Here is a 27629-nt window from a genome sequence, read left to right as displayed (position 1 = left end):
AAGCCAAGATTAATACAAACCATAGAGAAAACCGGTATTTTGCAAAAGTTTTTGTTGGACTACATCCCACATTGACATTTGTTTGACAGTTCTTGTATCTGTCACCCATTTCTGAAATTTTTAGACAAAATTATTGGTACGAAATTTTCAATAAATACGACGTAGATTATTTAAAAACTACTAAAATTATCCACAAAATTATAATCTAGATAATACAGAAACAGCTTAGGCTTGAAAGTATAAATATTTACATAGGTTAGCTGCCAATACTTATGTAACAACAACACAGTATTTGTCCATATTTCGTCGGTATTAGTGACTTGTAATTGATAGTATTGTGTGATAATAGATCCCTAACAACTGTTTAGTTAGTGAAATATAGCCAAAGTGGATTAAAAGTATTAGTTTTGTGGTAATGCGTACTTTATAATTGGTGCATGTTTGCTGCAGAAAATGCTACGCCAGCCGCTGTCTCGGGCGCTTGCGCTGAGCTCGTCGGCGCGCGCGGCCCCGCTGGCGGCCCGCCAGTACTCGGTGCCAGCGCAGCCTGAGAAAGTAGAAGTCTTCATTGATGACCAACCTGTACATGTCCTACCAGGAACCACTGTTTTGCAGGTAATGTTTTCTATGTGGTTTACAACGTAGATTATGTTTATAAATAAACTAGCAGCTCACATAATACCAAAACTCCTAAGTTCTATTATGCTGAATAGGTTGTTGTAGTTGCTGCAAAGATGAAAAGAATATTTGTTTTTGCTTACAAACAAATATTTATTGAGTTATAGGCACTTATAGGTGCACTTGAGGTGTAGCCATTAAAATACATATAGGAAATAACTTTCAAATTGTAATAAATGTTATTTCAATAACAGTAAAATGTATTATTTCAGGCAGCTGCTCAGGTCGGAGTAGAAATCCCAAGATTCTGTTACCATGAACGTTTGGCAGTTGCTGGCAACTGCCGAATGTGTCTGGTCGAGGTTGAGAAGTCACCCAAGCCCGTCGCAGCCTGTGCCATGCCCGTCATGAAAGGCATGAGGGTCAAAACCAACTCAGACCTGACCAGGAAGGCAAGAGAGGGTGTAATGGAGTTCCTTCTTGTGAACCATCCACTGGATTGTCCCATTTGCGACCAGGGTGGAGAATGTGATCTGCAGGATCAGTCTATGGCTTTTGGATCAGATAGGAGCCGTTTCACTGACATACATTTCTCTGGTAAAAGGTTAGTGAGTGTTTCTAAATATTTTGTAATTTTTGAAAAAGCCATACCAGTAATTTCTTATTAGAAAAGTTTGGGCTACTAGAATCAACAGTTACAGAAATTGTTGTGCCTCTTGAGCTCAATCTATTTGGTGATATTTATCCTCTATTACACATATTTTCCTGCTACCTTTACGATGTCGTCGGTCCACCTTGTAGGTGTACGTCCCACGCTGCGTTTTCCGGTACTTTTATTTTATTTATTTTATTTTATTTTATTTGGGATAACAAACAATTGCGCATTATTGCAAATACAACTGCTGAACATTAAATAAACTTATACTATTACGCAACCAGCACTATTATCCTCATAGTAATATTACAAACTTATTTTGGTACAAGCTAACCAAGCAAACAAACAGTGTTATATGTGCTTTAACTTAATGCAAAGAAGAGAAAAAACAAATACAATTAAGGTACATTAGTTAATACATCAAGGATGCACTTTCTGAACTTTGCGGGAGACACTACAAATAAATCGATATCAGTAAAATATTTGTTGTATGCATCCATTAACCGCCATAAAGGAGCTCTTTTGCCAGCGTTAGTTCGACATCGTTTAGGAGCAAAAAGCCTGTGAGTGTAAGCATCTCGTATACGCTGTACGCGGTACGCGGCCTCCATTCCAGAACCTTGCGCTGGACGCAGGCCGCTACCAATCGATCAACGTGGCCTATGTTCAGCACTGGACGTCCTATGGCTGAAATGATGATGATGATGACGACACATATTTTTTTTTTATAAATCAGGGCAGTAGAAGACAAAGACGTGGGCCCGCTCATCAAAACGATCATGACACGGTGCATCCACTGCACGCGCTGCATCCGGTTCGCGTCGGAAGTGGCTGGCGTTGACGATTTCGGCACCACTGGCAGAGGCACTGACATGCAGGTTACAAATCTTTGAAGTTCCTTAATCTTCTTTTTTGTTTATGGCCAGTAGGCCTAAGATGCGCGCCGTGATAACTTTTATCGACGTCAAAATGTATGGGCAAAATCGATAAAATGGCGTGATAACCGCTTATCGCGGCGCGCATCATAGGTCTACAGGTCTGGGATATTATTAGGGCCCACAAACTGACTTCCCCAATGAATTCCAGCAAAGTCACGTTAATGTATACTTGTCAAAAAAATCCTTAATGCCTATTATAAGATTTAATTTCATTGTGTAGTACTTATACAGAGATTTCTTCAAGCTTTTCATTAATAGCTGTTTATATTTGAATAATATAAACAAAAACATACTCATCAACAAATTGGAATTTAGGTATGTTTTAAATGGGTTGTCTTGTAGAGATATAATAATATTTTCCAATTTTAAATGAATCAAAATTCATCATGGCTTTAGATTTGCACAAGATTAGGCAAGATGTCTTAATTATATCTAACTAATTGTTCATTTCTAGGTTGGAACATATGTGGAGAAAATGTTCCTCTCAGAGTTGTCTGGCAACATCATTGACCTGTGCCCTGTGGGAGCCCTGACCTCGAAACCCTACAGCTTTGCTGCACGACCCTGGGAGACCAGGAGGGTAAGTGTTGTCAATAAGTTATTTCAGAATTAGTTCTACCATAGTTAGCTTTACCATGTACACAATGTACCATAACAACAATGTCAACAGCATTGTTGTGTTCCAGCAGTTAGAGGTAAGATAGCCAGTTCCTCTGTGGTTGAGGATTCCGGGTGAAGCTCGCTTCCACTTTCGGCCTGATCATCACTTACCATCAGGTGACATACAGGCCAAGAGCTTGCTCGTTGTGGATAAAAAAAATATAATCAGGATCAATTTCAACTAAAATAGAAGGACACGGGTCTTAAAGTGACATTTATGACTTGAGTTACATTATGTACTCACCTTTTGAAGTTTTGGCTGCTATGCTGCAGCCTTGGTCACTGGCAGACAGGATCAATTTATTGGTCAAATAATATTTATAGGACTACCTAGCTACCTACCATTTTTGAACATTTTCGATAGTAATTTTACTTGTATTCTTGCAATCAATTAGTTGTTTTATGATGGATTTGTTTTTGCAGATTGACTCCGTCGACGTTTTAGACCCTCTGGGTAGCAATATCGTCGTCGCCACGCGCACCAATGAAGTGTTGCGTATTCTTCCTAGGACTAATGAGGTTTGTAATCGCTCGCTAAATCCCTCCACAATACTTTTTTGAACTGCCTTAGCATTTAATTTACAACAATAAATGATATTTTTATTAGTTTTTTTTCATATTAATCTTGAGATAGTTAATTTATGTTTCTATCCCAGTCAAGAGATGGTACTAGGTTTACAAAAATCGCAATTTGGCCAAGAAAAAATACAAGTAAGGCGGTTATCATCACACTGCGCCGCGCTCCGCCGCGGAGCGCGGGGCGACAGATTTAATCATTGTATGCAAGTACCTCAGTTTGTATAGAAAACACGCGCGGCACTTCACACTGACAACGCGTCCGCGCGCGTGATTTTTTATATGAAAATCACGCGCTCCGCGGCGGAGCGCGGCGCAGTGTGATAACCGCCTAACAGTTGCTTATATAAACTGTTTTTTTTTGTGCAGGAGATCAACGAGGAGTGGCTCTCAGACAAGTCGCGCTTTGCGTGCGACGGGCTCAAGCGACAGAGACTGGTCACGCCCATGCTGAAAGACAGCCGCGGGAACCTCGTGCCGGCCGAGTGGGAAGACGCCGTCGTGGCCGCCGCGAGGGCCCTACGCGACTGCCCGCCCGACAAGGTGAGAGCAGCCGAGTATAATCAGAGCAAACTAATAGACAGTTTGACACCATACCCCAATAATTCGAAACCACAACTGTTTTAAAAAGACCCTTCATTCTGGTCTTAAAAACTTAATTAATTTAAAATTACCTGTAAATTACGATTTTTGTTCGCATTGTAATTGAAAAAAGTAGTTTGATTGAGTTGACAAAATAGTGACGTCACTTGCTTGTAGTGCCATACAAAATCTATGGGAGAGTTTCGTTTTGACAGTTTTAAAAAGTACGTCAATGAGGGCTATCGTTTTAGCGCTCCCCAGTTGGCGCCACTGTAGAGTAAGGTCCTGTCACTTGCTAGTAGCGAAGACAGTGGCGCCGGCTGGTGAGCGCGAAAGTGGTAGGAGGACTATCGCATTTGCACTCATCAAGATGGCGCCACTGTAGAGTAAGGTCCTGTCAATCGCCAGGGGTGCCAACTGTTAAAAAATCAAAAAAATCAAAAATCAAAAATATTTATTCAGTTTAGACCACAAGTGGCACTTATGAACGTCAATAGAAAATAATAAAAAAAGAAAAAGGTAGCCCTTATGGGGCACTTTACATGTCTCCTTATCTTTTGGGCCCTACCAGCGCTTCGAGACAAACATATGGCAAGTGCTGAGAAGAAACGCCGGAACAAACTCAGTCACCACTTATTGCCAGGAATTATCTAACGGTAAGAATAAGTCAAATTTAAGTACATCAAATATGTGCAGACTGAACTGACCACGCATCCTTGTCATCAATATAGTCTCGAACCTTGTAGTACCCTTTGGACATAAGGGTATTTTTTATATGTATCTTAAATTTGTTTATTGGCAATTCGACAAGGTTGTGTGGTATTTTGTTAAATATGGTAATACATTTCCCCAAGAATGAATTACCTATCTTATGCAACCTAAATGATGGAACAGCAAGTTTATTCTTATGTCTCGTGTTAAATGAGTGGACGTCACTTTTCTTAGTAAATAAATGTATATGTTTACGGACATACATAATGTTATCAAATATGTATTGCGAAGCCACAGTCAATATATTGATTTCTTTAAAAACTTCTCTAAGCGAGTCACGTGGTTTAAGACCGTATATTGCCCGAACAGCTCTTTTCTGTAAAATGAAAATTGATTCTATGTCTGCTGCTGAGCCCCACAGTAAAAGACCATAAGACATAATACTATGAAAATAACTAAAATATACAAGCCTTGCTGTTTCAACATCAGTCAAGTTTCTGATCTTTCTCACCGCAAAGGCAGCTGAACTAAGTCTTCCCGCCAAGGCAGCAATATGGGGGCCCCATTGTAATTTACAGTCTAGGGTAATACCTAGAAAGACAGTAGAGTTTATCAGTTCAATGCGTTCATTATTTACTGTAATATTAGTATTAACTTGTTTGACATTAGGCATAGTGAATTTTAAACATTTGGTTTTTTTTGCGTTTAATAGCAAATTATTAGTTGTAAACCAGTCTAATACTTTGGAAAGAGCATTATTCACGTCGTCAAATATTTCCTGACGCCTGTCAGTTTTAAAAATTAAAGAAGTGTCATCAGCAAATAATACTATCTCACAAAGGTCCTTTGAATAAAAAGGTAGATCATTTATATAAATCAGAAAGAGCAATGGTCCCAGTATTGAGCCTTGGGGCACTCCCATTTTTAGGGGGGCGCCCGAAGAGTTAGTTCCGTGAATATTTACTTTTTGTAATCTGTCTGAGAGGTAAGAGTGTAATAGGCTTAAGGCCTTGCCTGATACGCCATAATGTTCTAGCTTAAATAACAGAGTTTGATGATCAACACAGTCAAACGCCTTCGATAAGTCACAAAATACACCAATAGCATCTTTTTTCTCCTGCCAAGCATCGAAAATGTGTTTGATAAGAGCAACCCCTGCATCGGTCGTACTTTTCCCTTTTGTGAACCCATATTGTTTTTCATGAAACAGTTTATTTAAGTTAAAATGAGACAGTAGTTGATTGAAAATAATTTTTTCAAATATTTTACTGAGCGCAGGTAGTATCGATATAGGTCTAAAGTTGGATGGGTCACTTTTGTCTCCTGCTTTAAATAATGGTATGATTTTACTATGTTTCATCAGGGTAGGGAACTGACCTTCGTTAATACATTCATTAAAGATATGAGCTAAATGGGGAGCTATAAGAGGAATGATGGGTTTTATTATGTCTGTTGATATGCCCCATATATCCTCTGTCTTTTTTATATTTAGTTCTTTGAAAGTTTTTATAATAACTATGGGGTCTATTTGTCTAAATTTTAATGGGCTATTGCAAACATCAACACAACCCTCGAGAAGAGACATTGCCTGATATGAACATGAATTAAGATTGCTTGTTGTTATGATTGGTACATTTGAGAAGTAACCTTCGAATGCGTTTGCTACCTTATCATTGCATTTAATATACTTATTATCAATTTTTAATGCGAATGTGTCATCCCGAGATATAATTCTAGAAGTTTCTTTATTAATACAATTCCAAGTAGCTTTAATTTTGTTGCCAGAGTTTTTAATTTTGTCACGTATGTAAATAGATTTTGCCATAGTACAAACTTGTTTAAAAACTTTTGAGTATTTTTTTACATATTCTATAAAGTCCGGGTCGCTACTATAGGCTTTTCTACCATATAATTCAAACATTTTTTTCCTACTAATATAAATACCTACTGTAGCCCAGTCACTGAATTTAGTTTTATTGTTTTTAATAATAATTGTTTTCTTAGGAAAAATTTTATTGAACTCATTTTTAATTAATTCAAATAATTGCTCATATAAAATATTTATACTACAGTTAAAGTAATGCAAAAGTGGGACCTTATTAGATATTTGAGATTTAAATTTGTCTTTCTGGGATGCAGTGACTGGTCTATATTCTATTTCCTTGCTCGATGGCACAAAATGGTGTTCAAATGACGCTATTTGACCGCAATGATCAGAATTAACAAAATTTATTATTGATATCTCTAGCACTAAGCAGTTACAGAATATATTGTCTAAGCAAGTAGCTGATGTTGGAGTCACCCTAGTTGGTTCAGAGAAAAGATTTAACAAGTTAAAAGATTTGAATAAATTTAAAAACCGTATTGAAAGAGAGGAATCTTCTATTATATTGATATTAAAGTCTCCACATACAACTACTTTCTTTGAACTATTACACACTCTTCTAAGTACCTCTTCCATTGTGGTTTCAAATAATTCATAGTTACTAGATGGGGGTCTATATACACATACAATAACATAGTCGTCCAGTTCTGCACATGACAGCTCAATAGTTCGCTCAACAGAGAGAGATACAATATCTTTACGCTCTTTACATTTTAATTTATCATTGATTAATATTAGTGACCCTCCACGAATAGCTAACTCTCTAGTGAATGAACTAATAAGCTTATAATTATTAATGCTCAGCATTAGTTCATATTGCCTGAGCCAATGTTCCGTTAAACATAAGACATGAATATTCAATTCTTGGATAAATAACTCAATTTCCAAGTCTTTGCCGGAGAAGCCTTGTACATTCTGATGCACTAAATTAAAACCGTTAAATTTCTTTGTACCCGAATTTTGTATGCCAGAGTTATCCTCTATTGTCTTACGATGTAATTTAAATTATGATTTGGAACAGATTCCAAGGGTCGAACATCCATGGTCTGCTCAATAAAAGCAGTTTGGCTAGCCAAATTAATGGCTAAATATTTAATAAAATATGATAGCGAATTCGCTATTCGTCTTTTACAATATTTATTCAGATAATTATATTTATCTATTGTCAATAAACATTTATTTTTTAAATAATTGTTAATGTCAATTACATGGAATTTGCATTGATTATATGTCAGTGTATTCAATGTCAAATTCAATTTATATCTTAAATTATTTTCCTCCTGTGGCAAGCTTCTACTGTAGGGGAATGTGAACAAAATTATTTTATCTACATTAAGTAAACATAAGCTATCAAAAATATTTAGTAGGTCTTTTTTGCCTACATTGCCCCTATTTCCTATTAAAATTACTAATGTGGTATTTATTGAGAACAAATAATTTGTTATTTTTCTCATAATTTGTAAATAGGAAGCACCCGGTAAACAATGGTTGATCACACTTTGTCCCAAATAACTATTAATCAGTTGGCCCATATTTTTGCCTAACTCATCACTGAACATTACTATGTTGGTTTTTTCAATATTTTTAGTTGGGGAGCCGCTGGTAAATGTGTGTGATATCCTAGGACAGTAGTCTTTGTTTAGGGTGTTTAGAGTAGGTGGTGACTCACAACCAGACTGAAAACTATCTGTACAAGATTCATCCAATAGGATAGAATTTTGACAGTTGCAATTTGATATAAATTTTTTCAAAGCCTGGAAATGTTCATCACACTCTTTTTTTGTACATTGATACCGTTCAGACATTGTGTTCAAAGATTTCTTAAGATTACATAATTTATATTCTAGGTTTTCGACATCATGTTCATATTTCAGTACACTATTCTCTAACATTGTGGAACATATGTCAAGCTCATTCTTTAGACGCTGTCTCTCATTTATATAGTTTACTTTGTTGTATAAGCATTTTTGTTTTTTAATCAACTTATTTGTTTTTTTAATATAATTACTAATTTTTACATACTTTTTAAATTTATTTTTACTGCATCTGACAATCTTACCACATACAGGAGTATTGTTTAAAGTATTATCACAAGTTAGGTCTATGGTAATTAATTGTTTGTCAGATGCAGTTTGGGTCAGGCTGGGCGCACTACCGACTAACTCGTCAAACATGATTTGGGTTTTGGTGGCTGTGCAGGCTTCTCTTTCAGCTTCCATTAATTCGATATGGCTGTGAGCATCATAAAGGTCTTGTTTCATGATGGTCATACGTCTGAGGTTGTGTACGTACTCTTCATTGCACTCACCAAACCCGTCAATGATTAATTGTAGCCTATTCCGTTCCTCTACAATTGTCTCATAGTTGGTGTGCAGCTCAGCCATCTCTTTCTTTAAATGCTTGTTTTTATCCCACACATCCATCAGCTCCCTCTCATTGTCCTCTCTTTCCCTATTTAATTGCTCAATCAAGTCTTTGGCTGCCTTCAAATCTCTCAAAGCCAGTTGGAGTTGGGACTCCTCCCGGCGAGCGAAGGCTTTACGTGTAAGCATTGTTTCTTTTGGTAAATAAAAAAGTATTAAAATGTAAATGCCAAAGGATCAATTGATCAATAATTGGAGGTTAACAAAAATGTAGGTAAATATAACCTCTTACGCGGGTGACAGTATAAGGTCACAATAATAGTATTTCGTTTCTAAAATATGCACTACTGTTGTAAATATAAAACAAATAGGTACCTGTTTCGAAAGATAGAACAATGTTAACAAAATCCAACGTAATATTTTCGTAATTGCACTGTCAAATCGGTCCTAAGTATTTGCACAATTTGCACCATAAACACAATGCAATACACAGATTTAAACGTTATTTCACTTATAATTACATAAAACAGTATCAGTGATGAGTTTAGAGACCTTTTATGATATTAAATTAAATAAAAATCAGTAAATAAATTGGGACAAGTTCAAATCAGCTGTTAGCGGTAGTGTTGCCACAGGAAAAAAAAAAAAAAAAAAAAAAAAAAAAAAAAGTAGGTAAAAAAACGATAGCCCTCATTGACTGGTGGTGTCAACATGTCTATTCCATCAGCCCCCTTCCATCATCGGGGAACCAGTCGCAGGTTAGCGTACCATCCCTATATTGTTGACATTCACCAGCTCGCACTAAGCGTTTCGATGACTCTTTTATAATGCGAACAGCTAGGGACTGGAATTCGCTGCCTACTGCTCTTTCCCGAAGACTATAATCCGGGCATTTTCAAGGCGAGAGTGAATAGGCACTTACAGGGCAGATATGCACCATCCTAGACTGAATCCCACTTAACATCAGGTGCGATTGTGGTCAAATAACTGCCTTGTTATGCATAAAGAGGAATGCACGGTAACAGTCACGCGGCAGGAGTATTACGCCTATACTAATGAACAGCAGTGGCAATCTGGTCTACCGAATCAATTAACTAAAACTAAAGGATGCCGTTTTGGAGGTCTAGCTTCATACCTTTTTAGGCAAGCAGTGGGTGGATTGTCGTGGATAACAGGCAGGAGTGCGATGCGGTAGCAAGTCATAGAATAAAACGCTGCAGTATTCAAGTTAGGGGTATGACAGAAGCAGGAGTGGGATGTGGCTCAGTGCCACTCACACAATAGACAGTTGTAGCTACTAAGAAGTACCGAGCAACCAAGTTATTTTTTAAAAGCTCCCTGGATGTTTTTGTCCAGCTGTCGTCCTTTGGTTGAAACAAACTCACGAATTGAAAGTTCCACGACAACCATCCTGTACTACAATCAACCGATAGGCGATTATCACACTGCGCCGCGCTCCGCCGCGGTACGCGGGACCTCAGATTTAATCATTGTATGCAAGTATCTCAGTTTGTATAGAAAACACGCGCGGCACAACACACTGACAACGCGTCTGCGCGAGGGATTTTTTATATGAAATCACGCGGACCGCGGCGGAGCGCGGCGCAGTGTGATAATCGCCATACGGATACGATTTCCTTTTCTCATCATTCAACCAATTTGTTTCTTCCCCAGCTGCTAGCAGTAGGGGGCGGCATGGCAGACGCGGAATCCCTGGTAGCCTTGAAGGACCTGGTGAACCGCCTGGGCTCGGAGCAGGCCTGCACCGAACATTACTTCCCCATGCAGGGCGCCGGCACTGATCTGCGCTCGTCGTATCTGCTGAACACTAAGATTGCCAGTGAGTTTGTGTTTTATAGTCATCTTTTTGAGTAGCTAGTGAAAAATAGTGGCAGTGCGCGTGAAAATCAAAATGTATGTAGACACCAGTAGCCTTCACAGTCCCCTCGCGCGGCGCGCGTCGGAATGTGGCGAACGCGGACACAGGTGCGTTTATACGCCCTTATGGGCTCTTTCAATTTAGACGTTTCGTCTCGGACGTTTGTCGTGCGTTTGCAGGACCGCACGCGGTAAATTGTATGACAATTACAAATAATTAATGATCTTGTAAACACGCAGGATAAACGTCCGACACGAAACGTCTAAATTGAAAGCGCCTTAAGGACGCGGGCGTTTCTAGTGGCTCGGTCCGCCCGTATCGACAATGTTATAGCGTCTGGCGGCGCTCAATAACACTCGTAGCTCGTTCGTCGCTGGTGGCGCTCAAAGACCTAGTGAACCGGCTGGGCTCGGAGCAGGCCTGCACCGAACATTACTTCCCCATGCAGGGCGCCGGAACTGACCTCCGTTCCTCCTACCTGCTGAATACTAAGATTGCTAGTGAGTTTTTTTTGTTATAAATGAGACAGCGTTTTGTTGGAGGTAACAATTATGCTGGCTCCCGAAGCATCAATTTATACTTAATACTTTATTGCTTCGTAGAATATTATGGAGTTATAAAAACATATTCAGATATTTTCTTAATTTTTTGGAGGAGGACGCAAATTATGTTCTTCTGATCGGCACACTCGTGCAATTCAAGGCGCTGGATCTTGACTCTTAATAAAACTTAATTTTATTCATTTTAGTGTTAAAAAAACATTCTGTCAGAGAATAACGATGTAATATTTTTCTTATTTTTTGCCTAAGCTAGGACAAAGATTACATACTCCTGATACATTTTTTTTACTTAAAATAAAAACATAATTTTAATTATCATTGTGATTACAAAAGTATTTTTTCATTTTTCCAGAGAATATGTATGTATTTTAATATTTTTTTACCATTTATTTTATTTTTTTTCGCCCAGACGTTGAGGACGCGGACTACGTGCTCCTGATCGGCACGAACGTGCGCTTCGAGGCTCCGCTGCTCAACGCGCGTATCCGCAAGGCCTTCATCCACAAGGAGGCCGATGTGGCGCTCATTGGCCCGCAAGTCGACCTCACCTACGACTACACGGTAATACCACAGAATAATAATAAGTACTACGTACAGAAGTTTTACTTCGCGAAGGTATTTAAAAAAATGTATGCTCAATGTCATTAACAATATGGTGTAATTTAGCCTGTCTCAAGAGTCAAGCACCATTTTGTTGACAAACGTCAGTGATCGGCACTGCGCCGAAGCTATAGGGCTGACTTCGGTAAAATGATGTGACGTGAGGTGCCTAACTGCGGAAAATGGCGGAGGAAATACATGATTTAGCATGAATCATCATGAATAATATTAACTACTTATTTACCTCTCAGTGTCTTGAGGCAACATAAAAAAGTACATTCTGTGTTATTATTATTATTTAGGCAGTTAAATACTGCACAGTATTTAGTACACCATTTTCTTTATTTTCTTTCATCATACACAAGAATACGCGTGTTTGAGTCAATGTTCGCTCGTATGTGAGGCCTTGTCGAATAGTATCCTGTAGGTGGGCCATCGTGCGTGTTTTGTTTTCGATGTAAACTCGCGGAGATGAACAGGCCTGGTAATACTTTTTAACAATATTAGTGATTTGTGTAATAAAAATTGATACTCGCGATTGAGCCTCACTTAACGCACTGATCCGCCTGAACTAGTGGGTATGCAATATAATGTATTTCTCTACGAAAAAAATAATTTAAGTTTTATTAGCATCATGTAAGCTCTGTGCTACGTCCGATCTGTTAAAATACAGATCTAGAAAACTACTACAGAAATCGATTAACGGATATCGTATCTAGTGCGTGCACAACCATACGAATACTACTTTGGAATGTATCATCACGGGTTCGGCTCTTACGTACGTAAGATAACCACGTAATAATGAGTGTTATGCATATTTCGGATAGTTGGCGTCGAGTTTCATTTCGTTTTTACTACGCCGTACAACGTTATGACACGTTATATTGACTTGTTTTACATACATGAAAACCTTAATTCGAGTGTAATGAATGTTATATTTAAGGCGGTTATCACACTGCGCCGCGCTCCGCCGCGGAGCGCGTGATTTCATATAAAAAAACCCGCGCGCGGACGCGTTGTCAGTGTGTTGTGCCGCGCGTGTTTTCTATACAAACTGAGGTACTTGCATACAATGAATAAATCTATCGTCCCGCGCTCCGCGGCGGAGCGCGGCGCAGTGTGATAACCGCCTAAATCATTGATTGGAAACGTTACGCTCAATGGTTTCTACTTCATTCCAGTACGTCGGCGACTCAGCGTCCATAGTCAAGGAGCTAGCCACCGGCACGTCTTCGCACGAGGTCCTCAAGCGCCTGCAGCAGGCCAAGCGTCCCGTGGTGATCCTGGGCGCCGACCAGCTGGCTGGAGACGAGGGAGCGGCGCTGCTGGCGCATACGCAGGAACTCGCGCTCCGGCTGCAGGACCAGCTGCAGGACAAGGACTGGAAGGTACGTGGACAGGCTGGGTCTGAAGCTGAACCAATGAAAAAATTTAAAAATGTTGAGCTAGCCCCTGGCCTATACCATTTAGATAAAAAAAAATGTTAAGCTAGCCCCTGGCCTATACCATTTAGAACAAAAAAGTTGTAAGCTAGCTCCTGGACTATAAACATTAAAAAAAGGTTAAGTTAGCTCCTGGACTATATCATACACTTGGGGGTACAAGATCGAAAAAAAGGTTGCAGTAGTGTACTTGCGCCCATACATACGGCGCCATGCTGCTGGCGCATCGGCTGCAGGATAAGGACTGGAAGGTATGTAGACAGGCTGGGTCTAAAGCTGGACCAATAGTAACCTTCGGGGAAAAAAATAAAAAAAATGTTAAGCTAGCCCCTGGCCTATACCATTTAGAACAAAAAAGTTTTAAGCTAGCTCCTGGACTATAAACATTAAAAATGTTAAATTAGCTCCTGGACTATATCATAGACTTGGGAGTACAAGATCGAAAAAAGGTTGCAGTAGTGTATTTGCGCCCATACACACGGCGCCGAGCTGCTGGCGCTTTAGCTGCAGTTTAAGGACTGGAAGGTACAAGGATAGACACTAGGTCTAGACCTGTAGACAACACATATGGGTACGTCTCTTGGTCCTCAAGCGCCTGCAGCAGGCCAAGCGCCGTGGTGATCCTGGGCGCCGACCAGCTTGCTGGAGACGAGGGAGCGGCGCTGCTGGCCCACACGCAGGAACTGGCGCTCCGGCTGCAGGACCAGCTGCAGGACAAGGACTGGAAGGTATGTGGACAGGCTGGGTCTGAAGCTAAACCAATGAAAAAATTGAAAAATGTTGAGCTAGCCCCTGGCCTATACCATTTAGAACAAAAAAAAATTAAGCTAGCTCCTGGACTATAAACATAAAAGAATAAGCACAAAAAAATTGAAAAATGTTGAGCTAGCTCCTGGCCTATATCATTTAGCACAAACATTAAAAAATTTAAAGCTAGCTCCTGGAGTATAAATATTAAAAAATGTTAAGTTAGCTCCTGGACTATAAACATTAAAAATGTTAAATTAGCTCCTGGACTATATCATAGACTTGGGAGTACAAGATCGAAAAAAGGTTGCAATACACACGGCGCCGAGCTGCTGGCGCTTTAGCCGCAGTTTAAGGACTGGAAGGTATAAGGATATTATAGACACTAGGTCTAGACCTGTAGACAACACATATGGGTACGTCTCTTGGTCCTCAAGCGCCTGCAGCAGGCCAAGCGCCGTGGTGATCCTGGGCGCCGACCAGCTGGCTGGGGACGAGGGAGCGGCGCTGCTGGCGCACACGCAGGAACTCGCGCTCCGGCTGCAGGACCAGCTGCAGGACAAGGACTGGAAGGTACGTGGAGCGGCTAGGTACGAAACTGGTCCAATAGAAAGTTCAGGGAAAAAAAAATGTTGAGCTAGCTCCTGGAATATAACATTTAGAACAAAAAAATGTTAAGCTAGCTCCTGGACTATAAACATAAAAGAATAAGCACAAAAAAATTGAAAAATGTTGAGCTAGCTCCTGGCCTATATCATTTAGCACAACGCCACAAACATTAAAAATTTAAAGCTAGCTCCTGGACTATAAACATTAAAAAATGTTAAGTTAGCTCCTGGACTATAAACATAAAAAAATGTTAAGTTAGCTCCTGGACTATATCATAGACTTGGGAGTACAGTAATGTACTACTTGAGCCCTTTGCGGCTGTGGACAAGCTGCAGTATAAGAACTGGAAGGTACACGGAGAGGATAGGTCTGGATCTATAGACAAACCATCGGGGCACGTCTTCGCACGAGGTTACCATGAGGTTCTCTAACGCCTGGAGCAGGCCAAGCGTCCCGTGGTGATCCTGGGCGCCGACCAGCTGGCCGGGGACGAGGGAGCGGCGCTGCTGGCCCACACGCAGGAGCTGGCGCTCCGGCTGCAGGACCAGCTGCAGGACAAGGACTGGAAGGTACGTGGAGCGGCTAGGTATGACACTGAACCAATAGAAAGTTCAGGGAAAAAAATTTAAAAATGTTGAGCTAGCCCCTGGCCTATACCATTTAGAACAAAAAAATGTTAAGCTAGCTCCTGGACTATAAACACCAAAACATGTTAAGTTAGCTCCTGGACTATATCATAGACTTGGGAGCCCTTTGCGGCTGTGGACAAGCTGCAGTATAAGGACTGGAAGGTACATGGAGAGGATAGGTCTGGATCTATAGACAAACCATCGGGGCACGTCTTCGCACGAGGTTACCATGAGGTTCTCTAACGCCTGGAGCAGGCCAAGCGTCCCGTGGTGATCCTGGGCGCCGACCAGCTGGCTGGAGACGAGGGAGCGGCGCTGCTGGCGCACACGCAGGAGCTGGCGCTCCGGCTGCAGGACCAGCTGCAGGACAAGGACTGGAAGGTATGTGGATAGACCAGATCGGGATCAATAGACAAAACATCGGGGCAAAGATTAAAAAAAATATTGAGCTAGCTCCTGGCCTATACCATTTAGAACAAAAAAATGTTAAGCTAGCCCCTGGCCTATACCATTTAGAACAAAAAAATGTTAAGCTAGCTCCTGGACTATAAACATAAAAAAAATTAAGTTAGCTCCTGGACTATATCACCTATATCCTTTACCTACACACGGCGCGGGGCTGCTGGCGCACACGCATGAGCTCACGCTCCGGCTGCAGGACCAGCTGCAGGATAAGGACTGGAAGGTACGTGGATAGGCTAGGTCTGGATCTATAGACAAACCATCGGGGCACGTCTTCGCACGAGGTTACCATGAGGTTCTCTAACGCCTGGAGCAGGCCAAGCGTCCCGTGGTGATCCTGGGCGCCGACCAGCTGGCTGGGGACGAGGGAGCCGCGCTGCTGGCGCACACGCAGGAGCTCGCGCTGAGGCTGCAGGACCAGCTGCAGGATAAGGACTGGAAGGTATGTAGATAGACCAGGTCGGGATCAATAGACAAAACATCGGGGCAAAGATTAAAAAAAATATTGAGCTAGCTCCTGGCCTATATCATTTAGCACAAACATTAAAAAATTTAAAGCTAGCTCCTGGAGTATAAATATTAAAAAATGTTAAGTTAGCTCCTGAACTATAAACTAGAGATGAAACGGATAGTTGTTTGGCCGGATACCGGATACCGGATATCCGGCCAGCTGCTAGGCCGGATAGCCGGATATCCGGCGGCCGGATAGTTGGCCCATTGTCTCGTTGCATGACGTGTCGAGTTTTTCGCCGCACAGGTGCTTCGAACGCGATCAGTGGGTCTATTAGTAGACTAGACTAGTGACACTTTTCGAAAATCGAATCCGTCCGAATAGAATGTCAGATTTTGCCACTCGTCTTGTCTTGTCTAGGGGGCAGATTAATTCGGGCGATTTCGATTGCCATCGTGATTGAATAGCGAAAATTAAATTAGTTTACTTGTTTGTACTACCAATGGTCCGTGACCCTCACTCGGCACGGGGCACACTGAAAACCAGCGCCGTGGCCTTCGTCACCGTGGGCCGCGGCATATGCTGAGTGGGGTCCCGTTGCAGTGGGCATCTTGTTGGTGAATGGGTGGCACTGCTCAGTTTACTCTTGTTTTTATTTTTCTTCTTTTATTATTATGTGCCACTGTCATGTCTATGTAATTGCTGTATTTGTGTGATGTCCATTGTAATAAATGTATCTTTCTTTCTTTACTTGCTGCGTAATGTGACTGAACTGCATCATGTCATCACATCAGACCATCATCAGTGAAAAAAAGATCGCCAATTTTATTTGGCAATATTTTGACATTAACAGATATTTACCATTTATGTATTCGTAAATAAAGAAAATAGCCCAGAAAAGGAAATTAGTTTTTGGAAAGGCCTTAATATGGCTTTTTGTAACTTTGTGGACTTTCAATAAAAGCCGTCATTATTATAAGCCATTTTATTGTTATTTACCTCAAATAATTATTTAATGTATTTCATGTTATTAATAGGAAATTGTCGTAGTTTTTTAATATCCGGTATCCGGCCGGATAGTGAGTTACTATCCGGTATCCGGCCGGATAGTAAATTTAGGCCGGATATCCGGCCTACCGGATAGTTACCGGATATCCGTTTCATCTCTACTATAAACATTAAAAATATGTTAAGTTAGCTCCTGGACTATAATCATAGACTTGGGAGTACAAGAATGTACAGTAATGTACTACTTGCGCCCTTTGCGGCTGTGGACAAGCTGCAGTATAAGGACTGGAAGGTACATGGAGAGGCTAGGTCTGGATCCATAGACAAACCATCGGGGCACGTCTTCGCACGAGGTTACCATGAGGTTCTCTAACGCCTGGAGCAGGCCAAGCGTCCCGTGGTGATCCTGGGCGCCGACCAGCTGGCCGGGGACGAGGGAGCGGCGCTGCTGGCGCACACGCAGGAACTCGCGCTCCGGCTGCAGGACCAGCTGCAGGATAAGGACTGGAAGGTACGTGGACAGGCTGGGTCTGAAGCTGAACCAATGAAAAAATTGAAAAATGTTGAGCTAGCCCCTGGCCTATACCATTTAGAACAAAAAAATGTTAAGCTAGCTCCTGGCCTATACCATTTAGAACAAAAAATTTTTAAGCTAGCTCCTGGACTATAAACATTAAAGAATGTTAAGTTAGCTCCTGGACTATATCATACACTTGGGGGTACAAGATCGAAAAAAAGGTTACAGTAGTGTACTTGCGCCCATACATACGGCGCCGTGCTGCTGGCGCTGTGGTTGCAGGACCAGCTGCAGGATAAGGACTGGAAGGTATGTGGATAGACCAGGTCGGGATCAAAAGACAAAACATCGGGGCAAAGATTAAAAAAATATTGAGCTAGCCCCTGGCCTATACCATTTAGGACAAACATAAAAAATGTTAAGCTAGCTCCTGGCCTATATCTAAACTTCGAGGTAAAGAGTAAAAAAGTACAATAATATGCTCTTAGCCTACGGCAAAGTTTAGCTGCTGAACAAAACTCAGGAGTTGAATAGCTATTACAAAATTGTATTTCTCACAAACGTTACGTTATCTACAGACTCTTGACCATAAATACTGCTTTGTTTGTAGGTTCTGAACGTCCTCCAACGCACGGCTTCTCAAGTGGCCGCCTTGGACATCGGATACAAACCAGGCGTAGGCGCGGCGCTGGCGGCCGGACCCAAGGTCGTGTACTTGCTGGGCGCAGACAGCGGCGCCGTCACCAGGGAGGCCTTGCCCGAGGACGTCACCGTCATCTACCAGGGTGAGTGACGTCATCACGCAAGTGGCGGCACTAGACATCGGATACATTTTTCAATCGTAAGGTCCATTATCCACTGCCAAAGAGGAATGAAGTTAGGATGCCTAGCAGAGCGGTCTTGTACATAAAATAGGATTGCTGCCACCGAGAAAGAGTTCGGCAGTATTGATTTGATGAGCGAGCTCGTTTTACTCTTTTTGCCCTCTTTCAATTTCGCTCAAGTCTTTGGTTTAAACAATTTTTTTTATTGCGAGGTAAACAGAGTCATTCATGGACTAGCTCTGCTCGCGGCGGAAAACCCACTTAATAGACTTTTTTTTTATTTCGACATTCAAGTTTAGTTTACGCGTTGTCTTCCTCGATTTGAATTTTTATTTGTTGATGAAAACTACTTTGAATTGAATCACATGAAAATTTTTTGGTGTTGTTATTGTACGGGCGGGAGGCAGTGGTTGTAAGGCACCGCTCCCGTGCCCGGGATATGCGGTCAGGAAGGGAACTAACTCCCTAGTGAACCTAGAGTCCCTATTCCCTAGACACTAATGCCCGTTTTTACCATCAATCCCTAATTATTAAGTGACCCCTATGAAAACAAAATTCCTGTTATGTGTTACCATAGGGCTCACTTAAAAGTTAGGGATTAATGGTGAAAACGGGCATAAGTACAGTTATAACAGATATGATAAAAAATACAAACGAAGAAGCTCTTCATTCAAAATCTTCATGTATTTCACATGAATATTTTTGTGCAAGTCCTACTCCTGCTCAAATTAGACCGGTTTTCAATTTGCCTGTTCCTTCGCCAGGCCACCACGGCGACGCGGGCGCGTCAATAGCTGACATCGTGCTGCCGGGCGCGGCCTACACCGAGAAGCGCGCCACCTACGTCAACGCAGAGGGCCGCGCACAGCAGGCGCTCGTGTGTGTCACCCCGCCCGGCAAGGCGCGCGAGGACTGGAAGATTATTCGGTATGTGCTTGGAATAAGGGTTAGTTTGCTTTGTACTTAGTACAACCGTGGCACGGTACCGTGCTGCCTTGGTGTAAGGTCGAAAATAAAAGGTAATTATGATCAATGCTAAGGGCCGCGCGCAGCAGGCGCTCGTGTGCGTCACGCCGCCCGGCAAGGCGCGCGAGGACCGGAAGATTATATGGTACGTGCTTGGAATAAGGGTTAGTTTGCTTTGTATTTAGTGCAACAAAGATGTGCGCTGTCGGTTGTGTGACACGTGTCGTTTCATCGTGATGAATAATAAGGCACCGTGCTGCCTTGGTATAAGGTCGAAAAGCAAAGATAAACATGTGATGAATGCCGAGGGCCGCAGTGCAGGCGCTCGTGTGCGTCACGCCGCCCGGCAAGGCGCGCGAGGACTGGAAGATTATACGGTATGTGCTTGGAATAAGGCTTAGTTTGCTGTGACAGTGCCGTTGTCATAAGTGTTATTTTGCAACAAAAATGTGAACTGTCGGTTGTACGAGACGTGTGCTGTTTTCATTGTAATGAACTGTGCTGCCTTGCTTGTGTGCGTTACGCTGACCGCCAGGCAAAGCGCGCGAGGACTGGAAGATTATACGGTATGTGCTTGGAATAAGGGTTAGTTTGCTATGACAGTGCCGTCGTAAAGGCCTATTCAAACCTGAGCGATATTCGCTGCCGCTGTGGGTAGAGGTACATTAGGTAGACGGTAGCGAATACCGCTTAGGTCTGAACAGTATTATTACCGCATACCCACTGGGTTTTCTCTGCCGCAGACGGTAGCGAATACCGCTTAGGTCTGAATAGGCCTTAATAAGTGCTAGTTTGCAACAAACATTAGGGCTGTCAGCTGTACGCAACGTGTCATTAATCGTAATGATTTGAATGATGAACCGTGCTGCCTTGTCATAAAGGCTCAAAAGACAAATTTTAATAAACGCCGAGGGCCGCGCGCAGCAGGCGCTCGTGTGCGTCACGCCGCCCGGCAAGGCGCGCGAGGACTGGAAGATTATACGGTATGTGCTTGGAATAAGGGCTAGTTTGCTTTGTACAACGGTGCTGCTTTGGTATAAGGTCGAAAATCAAAGATAAATGTGATCAATGCTGAGGGCCGCGCGCAGCAGGCGCGCGAGGACTGGAAGATTATACGGTATGTGCTTGGAATAAGGACTAGTTTGCTTTGTACAACCGTGCTGCCTTGGTATAAGGTCGAAAATCAAAGATAAATCAAAGCGCAGCAAGCGCTCGTGTGCGTCACGCCACCCGTCAAGGCGGATGAGGACTGGAAGATCATCCAGTATGTAGTCGGAATAAGGCTTAGTTTGCCGTGAAAGTGCCGTTGTCATAAGTGAAAATTAAAAAAAAATGTCTGCAGCGCGACTGTGAGACGTGGCCCTGTGTTGAACTGTTTCAATGTGCAAATCATAGTGAACTGTACTGCTTGGTTTTAAGACTTATGGGTCTTATAAATTGTGATCAGCGCCTAGGGCCGCGCACAGCAGGCGCTCGTGTGCGTCACGCTACCTAGTAAAAACTCGCGAGAACTGAACTGTGGCGCCGTAATAAGTGCTAGTTTTGTAACAAAAATGCGCGCCGTCGGCTGTTGGAGACAAGATCTCAGATCCCTACCTCTTGATATCATACATCAATTGTCACATTTGTTTGTCCCCAGAGCTCTATCGGAAGTGGTTGGTGCTGGTCTACCTTACGACACGCTGGACGAGGTGCGCGAGCGCCTGAGTCAGGTCAGCCCGGCGCTCGTGGCCTACGGCGACGTGCAGCCCAACAACTACTTCGCACAAGCGCGGGCGCTCGCACAGGTAACTCCTGCGTCTTTCGAACAGTGGCGGATTTACCACCAGGCTGAGCCTACTCAGCCTAAAATTTGCCGCCCTAGGCTTCAGTAGGCTGAAGCCTAGGGCAAAAGACAATGCCGGAAATTGGCGTCTTTTTTTTTTCGCGCGGCCATCGACCAAATCATGTTTTTTAGATACAAAATAGTGTAATAAACCAAACTTACTATGACATGTATACCTCTAAACTCAGTCTGAACTGAGTTACGAGCATTAGAAGTTTGATGATTTACATACTAGATTTGCTTTTTGCGCGCAAGTTTTGTAAGAAATTGCAACAAAATAGTGACATTGTATGTGTGAACAAACAATACCATCCATTAAAGGCTCCAGACATCAGTGTGGAGCAGAATCAGCGCAATAAAAAATTAGCGCAATATTTTGTTGCAATTTCTTACAAAACTTGCGCGCAAAAAGCAAATCTAGTATGTAAATTATCAAACTTCTAACGCTCGTAACTCAGTTCAGACTGAGTTTAGAGGTATACATGTCATAGTAAGTTTGGTTTATTACACTATTTTGTAATCAAAAAACAAAGTTTGGTCGATGGCCGCGCGAAAAAAAAAAGACGCCATTTTCCATACAAAATCTGGCATTGCCATTTTAAGTCAAAGTCAAAGTCAAAGTATTTATTTGCAAAGAATAGGTACAATGGTTTAGGTGTTAAATTTAGGTAGAGTGCTACTATTCTGCTTAACAATATCAGCATGCAAATTTTGTGTCTAGGAATTCCTTTACACTATATATACAATTGTCTATAAGCCAGTCTTTTAAGTTCCGTGTCATGACAGTGGTTGACCCCTTCTTAAATCTATCTGGAATTTTGTTATAGATTTTTATACACATAATAGTAACAGTTTTTTTTATATAACGAAGTTTTTGGACAAAAATCTATTGCGAGTCTATCAGGGAATCTTGTGTTCCTTGGGTATATATCCTTTGCCCTCTGAAATATTTGAGGGTGTTGACTTACAAATTTAAATATTTCGAGAATGTACATGCTAGGAACAGTAAGAATACGTAATTTGGTAAAAAGTGGCCGGGGCGACAGATTTATAGTACGACCGCTTAAATGAGACCTCGCATGCGGCACGTTTAACGTTAACCACTTCACTGTGACGTCACATATCTTAAGAAGCGGGCGGAGTCGTTAGACATGAGATAAAATCAAAAAAGTTCACTGGATAATTCTCAAGATATATGACGTCACAGTGAAGTGGTTAACGTTAAACGTTCCGCATGCGAGGTCTCATTTAAGCGGTCGTACTATAGTTCATAATTATTTTTACATATACCAAAGTAGGTACGTATTTCGGATACGAATACATCAATGTTCGCCAGGCCAGTCAAATAACATCCAACAAATGTTTTGCCACTGATCTTCACCATAATGTGTCTACTATTGTTCTGGACTGTCTACTATTTATCGGCAAGAATATTTTAGTGATTGACAGGTGCCACAAAACGAAATGTGAGACGTCCATTCAAAAGGTGGATCGACTACCTCATAAAGGTAGTAGGAACCGGGCGATGTGGAAATCATTGGGGGAGGCCTATGCATTTTATGTAGTTACAATTAGTTCGATTTTGCAACAAAATTATGTAGCTTAATAATGATATGCTGTTTAATATAAGAATGTTTTATTTTCGCAGAGCCTCCAGAAGCCCGTGTCCGGCAAGCTAACTGTCCAGCTGAAGGAGCTAGAAGACTTCTTCATGACGGACGCCATCAGCCGTGCCTCACCCACAATGGCCAAATGCGTGGCCGCCGTACGCAAGCAGAAGACCTCGCCATACTAAGCGGACAGTTGGGGACCACGCCTACTCATATCTATGACCGGGATCGTAATTTCGCAATACTGTAATGCTGGTGGATTTTTTAAGAATACAGATTGTAGTCGTTGGCACGTTAACGAAATGGACTAATCTCGATTGATTTTGAACTTTATAATAAAACACGTGAAGTTTAAGATATGTTGAGAGGGTATTGATATTTTCTGTTCTGGTTTGAGAAACGAGGTATTTTCAGTTGTTTGTTACTGTTGTCGCCATTGGTATACGAGATTTCAGTGTTGCTCTCAGTTTGAATGATGACACAGATGCATGACGATGTGCATAGTCTTTAAACTTTTTCTTATTCTCTGCATTATGACTAGTAAGAGTCACAAAAGGGTTTCATAATTTGTTAAAGAACATTGCGATTATATCACCGCTTGCGTAAATTAGATGCCTTCAAATCTCGGTCAGTGACAGTAAATTGATTCAATAACAGTTGGCATGGTCCCCGTAGGTTGCATGTCACCAGCAACGGTGCTTGATGTTATGTTGAATTGGGTACACGAATGCTGTAGCAGCAATAAGGTATTTAACTCAATATAATAATACTGTAATGCAAAAAATCTACCTAAAAGTTACAGTATTCGTGTCTCTAAATTCTAAAAGATTATCTTAAGTAATTCCTGGTTACTTTTGTTTGAGTGCCATCAAATACTTATATTTTATTCGCAAAATGCTTACGTAATTTATTCCACAACACTGTATTTTGTGGCACTCAAACAACTGTGGGCATTTTTAGGTAATTATTAAAATTCTATTACGCCTTTCTGCAATCATTTTTACGAAGAAAATACTACAGAAATGCACTTCGTACAGTCTTTTGGATGACATCTGACTGTACTGTACATTGTGATCAAGTATTTATTTTGTTATTTAATATAAGCGTAATGTTTCAAACTTTCCGATATTAAATTAATCAAATCATGATAATATAATGTAGAAATGGGACGCAGCCGGAACGTAAGTGAAAGGAATTTTGGTTGTAAGGACAAAGTTTTGTATATAGTAAACGTTTGTAGTATACAAATAAATGTAGTATAATGATTGTCGAAATACTTGTTTTATTTTCTCATTTGGTAAAAATATCAGTAATTTGGGACTGGCAATGTAGTGGCATCCAAACCATTCTTCTTTCTGTATTCCTGAAATATAATGTACGCTAAATAATAATAATATAATGATTTATTTGTCACACAAAGTGTGTGAGACCGGTGCCTGAGCTAGGTAAATGAATACCTGGTCATAGGACCCCTACCACCACGGATGTAGTAAGTAAAGAACTCCATAGTTGCTTTATGCGCATGGCATGCAAGTGAGGGATAAAAGTTTGTATGGAGAACCCATCATATCTCATGTTAGCGTATGAATTCTTATGCCCGGAATATTGCGAGCATAGCGTAATGCACTAGGTTATACAAGCTAATAACGCATGTTTATGGACTCTGTAGCAATATGGCACAACTTACGTCGACGACTTTCCTTGCGAAGTGTTTGTACTGTACGTCTTCCAGGACTTTGCTAGCTTGCTCTGCGAACTGCGCGTGAGTGGCCGCCAGCCCGCTCCACGGAGGAGGCGCTCTCTTGCGCGCTTCGTATTGCTCGCGAAGCTTCTTAGCGGGCGCCAAGAAGTTTAAGGGCTGCTTGTCTGGTAAATAAGTAGTAATATGTAGTAAATAAGTAGTACTCGAAACCAAATCTCTTTAGGGACACATTGGCTAAATCTTGGTTCGACGGTTCATCAGCTGTTTAATGTAGGTGTGATCTTAACTCTCTCATGTAAGCGAATCCAAAACATGTAAATGGTGTATAGTTTCTTAAGCAATGGTTTTTATATTGTTTCACTGTAGGTATGTATTCCGAACAAAATACAAAAAAAAAATATAACTTTTAATACTAGTACATAGTATGGGAGATTGTAGGTAAGGTTTTTGAGATAGAGTTTTTGTTGAGTTGCTACTAGACGGTGCTGAAAGAAGATGGGGCTCATTCGTTTGTAGCCTGAATCCTCTGGCCCTAGATAGATGTCACCTCTTTAAGCACATTCACCATAGTAAATACAGTTCATTTACCGTGGGGAATGTTTTGATCCAAACAACTACCAATTCACTTTGATCCCAGCTACTGATTTCCACCATCGCACCTTCACATCTCTCTTTGATACTTACCTGCTATGGCACTACCTACTCGTGTTCTTCATGCGGCTATAATTCGACTTGGGCAGAATACTCTGTCTATGTCCGCAATTAAACTTCTTTGTGTAAAGTCTTGATTGCTCCGTCTTTTCCGCTTCCTTTTTATTGTGCTCAGATATCAAGTGACGTTTGTTCTTTTCCAAGTTCTTCATCAGAATCGCTTGATGGTCATCTTTTGAAGTCCTGGTTCAGAAGTTTCATCATAAGTAAACATACTTGTTAAAAATAAAATTTGAAACACTTGTGAACTTGTATGACTTTACATTACCTCACTTCTAATTTCTTTATTCCTGCTTCGACAAATTCATTATAACGTGCTTGCTCTGTTTCTTGTATCTTCTTAACAATTTCGTAATTTCGTTTGTATTGTTCTGTGTTATTTCTGTCATGATGCATCTGTTGTAAAACTACAATTTTAAATATACAATTCATTTCATCTCATAATTTTTTGATGATTTTAATTTTACTTACGTCTTTCATTACTTGCCGAATTTTACAATATCTCTTGTCAAGTTCTTTGCGCTGTGCGTTAGCTACTTCCTCTGCTATCTTTTCTCTTTCTACCTTGCGTTGTCTTGCAATTTCTTGTTCTTTTTCGTATAGCTCAACATCTTTTCTCAATTGCTTTTCATATTCTTTCTAGAAAATTATAATTTATTACAATATTCTTAAGAAATTTTATCTACATTGTATCAGGGATTTTGGTAGACCATCCCCAAGCAGGCTCTGAATTGGAACCCCCAAGGAAAACGCAAACGTGGTCTACCCAAACAATCTTGGCAGCGCACTGTAACAGACGAAGAAAATCGGCAAGACTTGGAGAGAGTTCAAACGCGAAGCTCAAGACCGAACGCGATGGAAGACTGTTGTGGACGCCCTCTGCCCCATCTGGAAATATAGGACCCTAACTCAAGTAAGTCAAGGAATTTGGGTTCTACTTTTATTTTTTGTGCGTATTTATTTTATATTCACAAGTCTTACTTCCTGACGTGCTTCGAGGTCCAACAGTTCTTGCATGAGTCGTACGTTTTCACGTTCAAGCACTTCCTGTTTTTTCTTTTTATCAATTGCTTTACTCAATTTCATCTCATAACTGAAAAATTTAATTTTATTAATATCTTTACATTAACCCTAAAGCAAAAATGACGTGGTAAGCACTAACATAGATTTATTTAATTTGGATATCTCTATTTCTTCGACCCTTTTCTTCTGTTTATTAACTTCTTCATGACCTAAGTCGAAAGTATTTTTTAATTTAGAAAGCGATTCTTTTTCTTGAGCTTCGCTTTGCTGTTTTAATTCTTTTTGTAACTCAATTTGGCGATCTCTTTCTTCCAAAGTTTTTGACTCAAGAAATGCACTGAAAATGAGTAAGAATTTATAGATACCTATGGGATACGAAGCGATTGTAAATGAAACGTAAGCAAAATAGGTAGGTAAAAGGAAAAAGGCAAATGTAGGAAAAAAAATTGTAAGATTTTAAACCTTAACAACTGCTTTCCATAACAACTGTCCTCAAAAATAAGTTGTTTGGCGTTTTTTAAAGCTTCTTTAGTTCCTTCTTTCTTCTTTTCGTGGAGAAAAGCCTTCACCAATGCTATTTCTTCTTTGTGGTGCTTTTCCTTGTCTTTCTTAACTTGCTCTACATGTCCCTGAAGTAAAAAACATTTTATGCCGACGATATCAAACGAGATTTACCTCACGGTTACATGAAAGATGTTTATGTGCCCCATAAAGTACGTACCTAATTAGAAAATAATTTAACTTAATAATAATAGTCATATGGCTAACCTGTACTGTGTCTGGCCACGTTTTAATCCAGGCCTGTGAAATATCTACTAGCTTTTTGAAATACGCCTCTCGTTGTTCGGACAGTTTAATTGAGTCGTCCTTTTTGCGATGCAGCCTGTCCCATTCGCTTTTATGAAGCACAATATATGATTTTCGCCCCATTTTATGCACTGTTTAATGATTCTAGGATTGTACATGTGTTTAAATAAATCTATAGAGTCATGCATGCTAGTTACGTCACGATTAGCGATTAGACGTCTTTTCACAAAAGACATGATGCCTTTTTGGTGTTAGTTAGTGGCCTCTCG

The 27629-nt window shown here is 40.9% G+C and overlaps 2 protein-coding genes across 2 annotated transcripts; one reads left to right on the top strand and one right to left on the bottom strand.

Moving 5' to 3' along the window:
• Window positions 1–99: 99 nt before the first annotated feature.
• Window positions 100–24391, top strand: LOC135078950 (NADH-ubiquinone oxidoreductase 75 kDa subunit, mitochondrial). The gene is made up of 14 exons (XM_063973552.1): window positions 100–255; window positions 451–615; window positions 891–1222; window positions 2010–2151; window positions 2666–2791; window positions 3295–3390; window positions 3817–3990; window positions 10663–10828; window positions 11837–11988; window positions 13209–13415; window positions 18503–18677; window positions 19481–19643; window positions 21322–21469; window positions 23156–24391. Exons 2-14 carry the CDS (start codon window positions 454–456, stop codon window positions 23300–23302), a joined length of 2190 nt encoding a protein of 729 aa, XP_063829622.1. The 5' UTR covers window positions 100–255; window positions 451–453; the 3' UTR covers window positions 23303–24391.
• On the bottom strand, window positions 24383–27538 carry LOC135078944 (cilia- and flagella- associated protein 210-like). The gene is made up of 9 exons (XM_063973545.1): window positions 27322–27538; window positions 27016–27182; window positions 26693–26890; window positions 26512–26623; window positions 26002–26169; window positions 25799–25926; window positions 25504–25713; window positions 24805–24983; window positions 24383–24480 (listed from the first exon to the last, which is right to left on the bottom strand). Exons 1-7 carry the CDS (start codon window positions 27481–27483, stop codon window positions 25515–25517), a joined length of 1134 nt encoding a protein of 377 aa, XP_063829615.1. The 5' UTR covers window positions 27484–27538; the 3' UTR covers window positions 24383–24480; window positions 24805–24983; window positions 25504–25514.
• Window positions 27539–27629: the final 91 nt, after the last annotated feature.

This window comes from Ostrinia nubilalis, chromosome 15, assembly GCF_963855985.1.
Source record: "Ostrinia nubilalis chromosome 15, ilOstNubi1.1, whole genome shotgun sequence".
In the NCBI taxonomy this organism is placed as follows: Eukaryota; Metazoa; Arthropoda; class Insecta; order Lepidoptera; family Crambidae; genus Ostrinia; species Ostrinia nubilalis.
The sequence above is the reverse complement of the archived record's forward strand: the minus strand, read 5'-3'. Positions and strand labels throughout refer to the sequence as shown.